General features: G+C 41.4%; 1 protein-coding gene across 1 annotated transcript in view; it reads left to right on the plus strand.

Moving 5' to 3' along the window:
- The window catches only part of brinp1 (bone morphogenetic protein/retinoic acid inducible neural-specific 1), a 257,705-nt gene extending 250,090 nt beyond the window's left edge, over positions 1 to 7,615 (plus strand). The window contains exon 8 of the mRNA XM_067437548.1: positions 4,555 to 7,615. Within this exon, the coding sequence (XP_067293649.1) occupies positions 4,555 to 5,695 (1,141 nt within the window). The 3' untranslated portion in view covers positions 5,696 to 7,615. The remainder of the gene's footprint in view (positions 1 to 4,554) is intronic.
- Positions 7,616 to 12,281: the final 4,666 nt, after the last annotated feature.

Genomic DNA, 12,281 nt, shown 5'->3' on the forward strand with positions numbered 1-12,281 from the left:
CAAACTCAATTGAACGAACAGTCCAAAAGGCAGCAAAGGCTCTTGTGTGAATCTCTCTCACACACACACACACACACACACACACACACACACACACACACACACACACACACACACACACACACATGCAGATGTAAACACCTTTTGATGCATCGCCTGATAAATTGCTCTGACCCGAGCAAAACCTCAGCCGCCGCCGCCGCAGTGACAGATTCACGCCTCAGGGACTTCTGTGCCATTTTGACGAGAGGATGCACGATAGAAGCCAGCGTGATATTTAATCAAATCAAACAATGCAATTAAACGAGTAACCAAACCATGCTGCCCATTTCAGTTTATGCAAAGCCCCAAAATTACACTTCCTGGCTTGTTGTAATTAATGTTGTTGGCTCTACCTGATAAACCATAACGGTGATTCTTTGAGGAAAGAAAAAGACTCGTAGTTACACCCACACAGAGCACAGACAGAACAGTTACGCAATGTGCTTTTAACATTTATGTATGTACATATGCTTCGTATAAAGTGAAATGCAGTGTCTGCCCGTGTGTGAAGGACGGCTTCTGCATCTCAATCTTTCCCATTGCAGGTAATGAACAAAACATGCACATTTTTTTATGTATTATGTTTGCCATTTTTTTAGCAACAAATAATGTACACACAAATAACAGACCGTTGCATTTTCCGAAGATGTTTGCTATGCAGAACAAGTGTTAACACCACAATCCTAGGGTGTTGGATGGTGTCCAAGATATTGAATTGTCCGTAGCAGAAACTTTATGAGATGAGATATCCCATGCCACAGACCATAGTCGGGTTCGATGTCCTGAGTTTGAGTTTTGCCCCTTTTTACAAGATGTAAATTAAAGTCTCCCTAGAGTGTGTTTATGATGTTTTAGCTCAAAGTACTCCATATATCATTTATTATACCATGTTTAACCATGTTTTTAAGAAGAAGGCGGAGCTTAAAGACCTAATGGTCCGGCATACCAGCAACAACAAAACCAGGCAATCTCACGCACTGAAATCTGCGTACCAACAGACTTATTCAGGGCTTTTGAGTCTGTCTGGCAACCGACATCCCTACTGCGATCGGTGCCCATGTGTTGGCCTTTGCAAATAAGCATTCCCTATTTGTAACTGTTATCTTTACGGAAAACCTACTCCGCTTAAATAGTCAGGCATCTGACTGTACCGTGAATAACAAATGCGTGTTTATGAATTACGCAGACGCTGAGAATGGCGGGATAAAAATAATGACACAGCTTTGGATTCCAGCTCCCTTCATGTGCTACCAGAAATTTCATAATTCCTACTTCTTAAATCGTGATTATGGGCAACTAGGAAACTTGTGTTTACAATCATTCTGGTATTATTAAGCCATCTTTTAACATTTTTGAAAATCCAGTATTGAAAAGTGTGAGGAGTTTTTGTCTATGTATGTTTTCTTCTTCTGGATAGACGTTTCATCAGCTGAACAATCAGTGTGTAGTTAAACAACACCACTGAACACACTTTAATCCCATCCCTCACAGCCTGGTGTTCATCCCTGTCTAAGGTCTGTCGGTTGAGTTCGGTGTAATGCCGACACACACTGTATCTCAGAGACATCTGTCAGGTTGCAGTATCGCTCTCAGCATCTTTAATTGAATAAAACGAAATGAAGCAAATATACAGGCCTCCCCCTCGCTGTATATGGCTTACTCTATCGTCTGTTCTCTCTGCTCCTCCATCATCCATTAGAACAGAAATTGCGGTGAAGTACGTCACTCAGTTTGTGCAGCAGAACGCTCTGATGCCCCATTACAAACATGAGGATGTGAAAACAAACAGCATTCTTTCCCGTCATCTCCATATCATCCCCCATGGCAAACTCAAGCCAGCCACTTGTTTCAGCAAAACAAATAATAGTGCAAAATAAAACCAGCAAGCCACTATTGGGAAACACATTTAGAGAATATAACATATGGGAGTCAGAACGCATAAAGCTTGCTTATTGCAAATAAATATGAAAAAAATGCAATATTAAATGCCACAAGCGAGTTGACTGCGTACGGTTTCAAAATTGAATGCGACTAAACTTAAGCCTTTTATTGGTCAAGTAATCGGGAGCGAACTGAAAATCAAATAACGTCTGGCTTGGAATATAACTTTATTTTGAATGCCGCAAGATGCTTATTTTACAGGTTTACCATTTAATTTCCCTATTGATAGTCTTTGAAAACTCAAGGAATGCTCATATTCTTTGCCTTCAATGTACGTTACACATCTAGTTTTAGAAACACATTTGTATAATTGGAAACTGATATTAGTTAGATGTTGATGAATTATACTTTCACTGAGTCACACAGGTTTTGTGGTTTATACAGGAATGCATAATTCAATGTTTTTATAGTAGTAATATTATTAATTCAACTTAACCGACACTATCAGATGACATTTGAGCTGAATTAAGTTGGATAATGAGACTAAACATTATGTGAATGTTACTTCTAAAGGTTCTACGAGCATCTGTGCTACTAAAATAGTGAGAAATAATGTTTGCCTTATTTTGATGGTCCCGTTGACACATTCTGTTGACTCTACTTCGCCTATCCCGACCTCTTGACCCTTGTGAGAGTGGTAAGGTGTAGGGGTGAAATTATTGCTTTAAGAAATGGACACCTCTACTACACCGTTACACACATCTTCAGGCTCGTTTATGAGCCTTTGAGTTTCTAAAAATGAAATAAATGATACAGAACACAAGACTGGTGAAGCCGCTTTTCCACACTTCTCTTTGTTTAATGCCGACCAGATCCAGCTGGTACGGATATGGCTTTGTTTTCTACTGTGGTGCTGTGATAAAGAAGCTCTTTGCCTCATAATACAAACGAGTCAGTTGTTGCCTTGCTAATGCAAGAATTTAAAGACAATATGTGATGTAAATAGCAACTGTGTTATGAAGGATGACCAGATATTTCTTTTAACTGTATTATTCATTTGTGTTCACATCACTCAAATAGCGTGTTTAGCAAGCTATGGAGAAACTTGCAACCTGGCAACACACAAGTGATCGATCACGATGGGCAACATCACTACACACATTCTAGTAGCCTTGTATGCTGGGAAATGCCTTATACCCTTTAGTTCATAGTGTGGTCTTAACAAAACTTTTTTTGAAGGGTTGTCTGGCCCTTCCTCTTACCCCTACCACTTCAGTCAAAAGACAATCGAGACACCCCTACCCCTTCACGTGAACGTGCAAAACAAAGGGGTGGGGGAAAGGGAAGGGGTAAGGGGTAGAAATGGGACTGGTAGGGATAGGGTTAGAATGAAAGTTGACCTGTAGTTGCAAAGTTATTTATTGTTGGTAAACATTTAGAGAACATTATTAAAGAGCATAAAATGTTGCGTAGAAACTGTGCTTCTTTTGATCTTACAATTATTTCTCCAATGTATGTACGAGTTCACAGAAGCATGTGTACGCTTCTCTTAATGCTGCCCTGCCACACGCAATGCATTACTTTTGAAGTTCTACCATGGATTTCTTTGTAGGAAAAAAGGGCACCTTTAAAGATGTGAATCATTAATGATCTTGGAATTGTGTGCAGCTGAATAGTTTCAGATCTCAGGTTTGTAAATGGTACCTAATTAATGTCATTGGCATAAAAAAGCAGATGGCAATTGGCAAAAATTGCTTCGATTTCCAAATATCAGCAATTCTTCGACTCCGCCACTTGGAAAAGTGTATAGGTCTGCTTACACCCTGACATTGGCGTGGATTTTAGCGTACACACTTTTTATAAATGAGGCCCCAGATATCTGGAAGAATGTTTGTTCATGACTTTGAAAGGACCTTGCCCGAACGTTCCCTGTTAGCTGGGCTTGCAGCTGGAATTGAATTAATTTCATAATGATTGTTTTTACACCATTAACAGTGTTTTTTGTTTTTAAATATATTTATTAATATAAAGCTGCTTTAAAATGCTATACAAATAAATATGACTAGGCTAGGACGTGAGAGATAATGGATGCAGTATCTGGCCTGATACTAATGCCAGTACTGGTACTGATTAATTCCTAATAAACATTCACTTTTAAGCAAATATTATCCATGAATCAAAGATAAAACACAATGTAAATTATCCACTGTAAATGAGCGTTGTTTATCCTCCAGAATTTTGGATTCTTAGTTGCCAGTAAAGGACTGTAGCATTGACTTTTTGTCTCTCTAACATCATCTTCGAGGGATATGAAGTAGGAATATCCCATACCCAACATTAACATGTCATCATAACCTTTAGCGCATTGTCTCGCAGAAATCAAAATTCAGCCTTTGGTTTTTCCCCTCACGCAGCAGAGAAGCTCCAAAGGCTTTCAGAATGACAAGGCAAAATGCCTGCGGGGAGAGAAAGGACGAGGTGTGCATTGGGAAACTTTGACAGAATGCATTATCCATTTTAGTGATTAGACTGTAACAAACGTCAGTAGGCTGAGGCGCTAGCTTTGTGCCGTTGGACTTAACGCTGCATTATTAATGGATCCCTGACTGCATTGTTATCTGTCTCTTTCAGATCGGTGCTACAGTGGCTGAACCGCGTGCAGTCGTTCCTCTACTGCAACGAGAACGGCTTCTGGGGAGCCTTCTTGGAGAGCCAGCGCACGTGTGTGTGCCACACCGGAGCCACTCTTTGCCAACGGCCCATCCCGTGCGTGATTGGTGGCAACAACAGTTGCGCCATGTGCAGCCTGGCTAACATCTCCCAATGCGGCTCCTGCAACAAGGGCTACAAGCTGTACCGGGGCCGCTGCGAGCCGCAGAACGTGGACTCAGAGCGCAGCGAGCAGTTCATCAGCTTCGAGACAGACCTGGACTTCCAGGACCTGGAGCTCAAGTACCTGCTGCAGAAGATGGACTCGCGTCTGCACATCCACACCACCTTCATCAGCAACGAGGTGCGCCTGGAGACCTTCTTCGACCCGCGGTGGCGCAAGAGGATGTCGCTGACGCTCAAGAGCAACAAGAACCGCATGGACTACCTGCATATGATCGTGGGCCTGTCCATGAAGATCTGCCAGATGCGCAACAGCAGCGTGGATCCCATGTTCTTCGTCTACGTGAACCCGTTTAGCGGAAGCCACTCCGAGGGATGGAGCATGCCGTTTGGGGAGCACGGGTATCCGCGTTGGGAAAAGGTGCGACTGCAGAACTCGCAGTGCTTTAACTGGACCCTGCTGTTGGGGAACCGCTGGAAGACCTTCTTCGAAACGGTGCACATCTATCTGCGAAGCCGTGCCAAGGTGCCCACCGTCCTGCGAAATGACACCGGCCAGGGGCCGGTGGACTTATCCGACCCCAACAAACGGCAGATCTACATCAAGATCTCAGACATACAAGTGTTCGGCTACAGCTTGCGGTTCAACGCCGACTTGCTGAGGAGCGCCGTGCAGCAGGTCAACCAGTCGTACACCCAGGGGACCCAGTTCTACTCTTCCTCGTCCATCATGCTCCTGCTTCTGGACATACGGGAGAGGATTAACCGTCTGGCCCCTCCGGTGGCCCCTGGGAAGCCTCAGCTGGACCTGTTCTCCTGTATGTTGAAACACCGACTCAAGCTCAACAACAGCGAGATGATTCGCGTCAATCACGCCTTGGACATGTACAACACAGAAATCTTGAAACAATCAGACCACCTGACTACCAAACTTTGCTGAAAACAATTGGAAAGAAGAAGAAACGTTGTACTGAGAACGACCTAAAATAATTATTTTCTTTCTCGGTTTGATTTGGAAATCTTTGCTTTGCTTTTTTGATGTATTATTAACAACTTTGTAAGTGTAATTGTTAAACGGAAACTAAAAACACGGAGAGAAATCATTTTAGCTCACTAAAGGAAAACAACAACAACAAACAAAAAAAATGACTGTATCATATTTGTCGAAGCATGTCTGTCATTTCCTAAAAGAGATTTACGAGAAAAGATCACAAACTATTAAATTCAACATCCAGTGACACAGAGGCCTTGATTTTACTTTGAGGGAACAAAGATACATCTTAAACTGCCATTCTTAACACGTTTTTAGAGATGTAACGTAAGGGCAGAACCAAAACACAGGAGTTAATTCGAGACAGATACATATTTTATACAGCGTAAGGATTCATTGACTGTACTGTGTCTTGTCCATTCATAGAGAGCTTGGCAGTGAGTGGGTTCAGTACAGGCGTCCATCGTTTCTCGCCGGATGTCCAGTTTTATTGCCGCTCGCCAGGAGAACTGAATCCCGTCCTGTATTTTCAGATCCGCGCTCTTGTTCTTCAGCGAGGTGCCTGAGCGCAGTATCTACGGTTGAACATAATCGATTCATGCTATTTCGTACTGCTTCGCATAATGTACACGTTGTGATCGCTGATGTGTCGAGCTTTTTTGCAGCACCGTGAACATCCTTTATTTCATTTCTTTAAGGGTCAGCATAAAGCCATACATTTCTCAGAGGGATGAAAAAAAAGAAGATGGGCACATTTTGTGAGAAATGTCCTATAAATTGCTTTTGTATTTTTCTTTTACAGTCTTTTTCTAATGAAATATAGCACAGTGGTATGAAAAAAAAAAGAAAAAGAAAAGAAAATGATATATAATTATGTGCTCCGGGATTATGGCATGACATTGTAAAGCCATTGCATTTTCATTAACAGAGTGAATCCACAAGAACAGTATATTAAAGCTTCAAATATCTATGATGGTTTTAATCTCAAAATCTGCTTGTATACCAAATGTACACTTTACTTTTATAATATTTCATTTGGGTTTTATATTCCTTGATGCAATTCAGGTTTAACTTTTTGACATGTCGATAGATTAATCTCTACTCTAAAAACTTAGCTGGGGCGGGCGGGGGGGGGGGTATTTTTATTTAACGTTCACTACTTATTTCTAGGATATGGAGCATGCCATTATTATTAGCATTAATTATTATAATTTTTCTCATTATTATCCAATCTTATTAAGTGCCTGTTAGCTATCCCTTTAATGCTTTCCTTCACTTTTTATTTATTTGTATTATTTATTTGATTTGTTTAACAGGAAGAATACTAAATCTAATTCTAAACACATGCCACTTGACTCATGGGAACAGGGCCAAAAGCTTTCTTGCTGTACTCTGCATGAATTGAAAATACCCTCTTGAGAGGAGACTTAACTTGGATAATGAATTAGAGTTAAATGTGTATTATAAGTGTAAATACCTATTTTGTCTTGATATAGCCATGGAAACAAAAGCTCTTCTTAGATCACAGCAAATTAACCACAACCCATTAAACACGACACAAACCCCCTCGAGCACAAGTTCTGTAAATATCGCAGGTCTCCCACAAGATCATCACCAGCTGAAATGGATCTGGTCCAAGCTAAATCTACACGAGCACATGCCTTCCACACACACACACACACACTTCTGTTACACAAACCATGTACGACACCATCCCTATCCGATAGAGCGTCAGTGGGTTGAGAAACTGCTTTCAAGTACTTTATGTAATTTCTGCTGTTCTGTTGAAATAACTATATCGGCTTTCTTCAAAATGAATGTTTCAAATAATAATCTATTTCTCATTAAAATGCTATATTTAATAAGAAGGCCAATGCTTGTTTGTACACATTTTCTAAGACCAAAACACAAAGCCATTCTTTGTTATCTGCACATTTAGGGAACATTTCAGGGAATCATTTTCAAACATTATGTGAACGTTACTTTTGAATGTTCTCGACATGTTCTGTTACATTTTATGTTAGAAGAACATTACATGAAATATGCATAAATAACGTTTTTATGTTTTGAGAACATTGTTAAAGACCAGATAACTCTGGATGAACATTTTATTATGTTACTTTTTGAAGAATGTTTGTTCATAACTTTGAGAGAACCAAAAGTTCTGAGAATATTCGCTGCCAGCTGGGAAGTCAACATGCCACATTCTTCACTTCTCTGCAGATTTACTCCATGTATTTTGTAATCTCAGCCTGTTTTCTGAGCAGACGCTACTTGTTTTAAAGCTTTACAGGTAAGGATGAAATAAAAACCTGCTGCGATGCTCCTGGGGGAATGGGGGTTAAATGTCTCGCTCAAGGACACAGAGGCATTCAGCTTTACAGACTTCCAGGATGAAAGTAACAGGAATCAAACACAATGCACTGTTAACCTGCTGAAAAAAAACAATGAGACTAAAGGAATTCACCACAGTCATTTTCCCATATCATTGGTAATGCAAATCCCAGGTCTGAGACATTTAGTTAACTGAGAAAGTTATTAACAATTAAAGATTGGAGAAGATTGTTTTGGGCAAACTGAAAAGTAAAAAGAAAGATCCGCAAACCTTGCTGAAAGCAGAAACCAGGTAGCCTAAATCTAGACGCACCCTAGCGGCAGCAAATCAAATCTGCCAGCGAGTGTCGTCTAGCAACTCTCAATACAGTTCTGAGCTGTAATCGCCAAACTCTTGCCGGGCCAATCACATCAGTCGTTTAGAGTTTAATGTTTAGAGTCGTGGGCGGGGTCATAATGATGACGGCCGAGTGTGTTTGCGTGGTTCTAGTAAACACAGAAACTGGCGAACGGCTCTGGAAGACTTGAGTTAAGCTTTTCTCTGAGAAAAGAACAAAGAACGGCACTGAAGTCATTCTTAAGAAGGGAAGATGTGTTCGAGTTTAGCCGACCAGATACGGCGAATGTTTAATCGGTCAACAAGCTCTGTTTCCCCTTCGTTGCTCTGGTTGGTTGTAGCGCTATCCAATCACGTGCAGAGGGAGTTTGAAAGACAACCGTTTATCCGCCCCTCAGATTGAGCCGTCAATGGTGAGTTTCCAGACCAAACATCTTGATGTGGGTAACTCTAGAAACCAGGCTCATTGGGGGAAAAAGTGTCACAAAAAGCAATGTGATATTTTGCAGAACATGAGGCATGTTCTTTTAAAAAGACTGGGTTCTATCACACTTAAAAAAGCATATATTGTTTTAGTCAAGGATCAAAAATGTAAGGACAACCAGTGCTAGATTTTTTTTTACGTAATCTGATGAAAACACAAACACACTGCATTGATGCTTGGGTGTTCTGAGTGGTTAGGTTGTTACAAGATGGTTGCTAGATACTTGTTTTCTTGCTCAACCTCATGACAATTCATAACTGTTTTTACGTTATGGCAAATTGGTAACTGACTGGTAAGAATTTCTGTAAGTGTTCCTGCTCGACCTGCTCCGAGCGGGATTTGAACCAGGGTTTCCAACGTGGGAGGTGGGGAGTAAGGTTTACACGTACGGCTCTTACTGGCCTACATCCATTCCACTGACCCCCCTAAACATCACTCCCATCCAGGTCACGGCACCAAATGTAACCGGTCCAACGTCCCACTCTAAGCAGGATTTGAACCGGGGTCTCTAGCGTGGGAGGCTGACACATTACCAAGGAGGCCTTTTGCGTTTAGCGTCAGTTGCTAGCATGTCTCTTGAGACCAGGGGAGTGATATTTACACACACAGCACTTATTAGCCTACTTTACACTCATCCCCCCTAAACCTCACTCCCATCCAGGTCACGCCACTAAATGTAACCAGTCAACTTGAGCCACTCAGAGCGGGATTTGAACCAGGGTCTTCGGCATGGAAAGCGGGTGCGCTAACAAGGAAGCTAAGACCACAGCCACCAACGTGCCTCCTGAGGCCAGGTGAGTGAGGTTTACATGCACAGCTCTTACTAGCTTGCTTCCGTTACACTCATCACTCTAGGTTTTTGAGGAAATAATCATTAAATGATGTGGGACAAGTTCCCATGGTTTAATACTGATGGTTAGGGTTTATACAGTACTATAAGCAGTGGCAACCACAATGAATGAGAAGGTGTCAAGGATACTTTAAGAATTGCACAGTTAACTCAACAAAGACAGAGAACTGGACTTATGTTCTTCACAAGCACTCAAAACATATCGACGTCAATTACATTTTCCCCACATAACAGAAATAAGCCTCTCAACCCACCAAGGTCAAGTAAACCACCCTCTTCTCCTGCCAAGCCCAGTATCGATGTGTGGTGGGTAAACTGCAGACGGTGCGGTATTGTCCTTCCAGTGGCATCCCATTACATGAAATGCTGATTAATGCTGTAGCATGCAGCAGCTAATGAGGCGAATGAGTCTTTGTGTGTGAGCTAGACCACGGCTTCGCCCAAACCCAAACCACTAGTCCTCTGCCAGGATATAATTACAAGGTCCTAATAAATCACCATCCTTTGTGCTTAATGTATCGTAAGCTCATTGCTAAGATTGCGAGAGCAATTGATATGGAGATCCAACCGACCGTCAACGCCAATTGACTTGTTCAAAGGGTACAGAAATGTCTATGCTATAGCAACTGTCCTCCTTTTAATAGCTCCTTTACTGGTACATAGCAAATTAACATCAACTTTTGGTGCAGTTTTATACTGCTCAAGAACACCCCATCGCCCCACCCACTCTTAACGCTTCTCTTCTCTGATGATGAGGGCGGGGCAACCTGTCACTCACATGAGATCCACCAATAGCAAACCACCACCAGCCAATCAGTTCCCCACAGACAAAATCACGCTCCGCCCTACATTTGTTCTTGTTTAGCCCCTTTCACACTGCGATTCCGGCAAATACACAGATAATGCGGCCCGCTAGATTTGGTCCATTCTCACTGCCAGCGAAATGCCGTAATATGTGCGCTTTCACACACAACCCATAACGGTCCCAGATCGAGTTGACACGTGACATCCGGATGTGACGTATAACAGCGAGCGATCTCCGCTTCAGCGCAGATAGTAAGGAGCTCCGTGGTCTCGACTTGTGTCCAGTTTGCGCACATTTCTGCTTGTTTAATTTTAGTTTCTTTTGTATCCGAACACTCTCTGCGTTTAAAACACAGATGAGCTCTTCTGGCACTGCAGGGTTGTATTATTGAAAAAAACAAGCTCTAGGAGTCGCACGATAACTACGTCACATTCGTTGCGGCATTAGTTTTGGCTTTTGTTCACACAACGCTCGTCCCGGGTCGAACGCCGCAATGTTACTAGGTCCCCGACCCGGGTTCAATTCGGTAATCAATTCCGGGACGTGGTTGCTTTCACACAGAAGGCGACCCGGCAATGCTCCAGGAATATTGCAGGTCCGACGTGCAGTGTGAAAGGGGCTTATGATAAGCATTTAACTCGGATATACATCACAATAGGGAAGAACAGACTAGTGCAACATCCATTTCATGCCGAGCTTAAAATGCAAAATAATATTATAGCAATATTCAAACATTGATATTATCAGATCTGTGCTATGCATGCAATCCAATGGAAGTTTTGCTGTTTGTTTTTTAGTGGTCAAGCTAGATCCTGTGGCATCAACTCAAATAATCTTGTAAATGAAGCTCGCTGGTTATTTAATCAAGTTGGTGTCCAGCAATTGACAATGTCTAAATTATAATCTAAAGCCTGTCACAGGAATCTTGTGTTTGTGGTTTTATGTCAGTCTAGACCAGAGGTCATCAATTAGTGTGGTCCAGATCCTGACCCATGACTGTCTCCACAAGGGCCGTGAATAATTCCTCACACCACTGATTATCATGACAACAGAGACACTGGAAGAGAGAGGAGTGCGTGATGTGAAAAACTAGATCATTCATATGAAAAAATAGAGCTGTCTACACTGCAAGCGCCCACTTCATATATGACAGATGGCCTGCTTCTGTTTTTTTGATGCACTACACAGATACTCACACACATTTGTTTCCCCATATGAATGAAATAAAATAACTACATTCACAAATATGAGTGTGAAGAACTGTTTCCAAGTCTCATCAAATCCAGCTTTCAAAACGAGGTTCAACAGTTTCACTCTAACTGGACAAAGCCATAGTATTTCAACTATTTTGGGATTTCTCATTTATACAAAGTACTAATGTAGCAAATTTTGGTAACACTTTACTTAAAGCCTTTGTGTGGAATGCATTATAAAAGTTACCCATACTGTACATTACAATGCATTATATATTTGCAAAACCAAAGTTAACATGCATTATGCTTTGTAAAGATGACCCAATTAATTAAGATTATTAGTTTAATGTATTATAACTGTGGTTACAATTATACAATCCATAAGGTGTATTGCAAGTCACAACTAATGCATTAAAAGGAAAATGTTATCTTGCAATAGGTATTTCAAAAATTCACATGGCTTGGCAAATGCACATTTCATTTCACATGCAAGCCATATATCCAGACCTAAAATGTAGAGAATTGATTTCCT

This window comes from Pseudorasbora parva, chromosome 3 (assembly GCF_024679245.1).
Source record: "Pseudorasbora parva isolate DD20220531a chromosome 3, ASM2467924v1, whole genome shotgun sequence".
Lineage (NCBI taxonomy): Eukaryota > Metazoa > Chordata > Actinopteri > Cypriniformes > Gobionidae > Pseudorasbora > Pseudorasbora parva.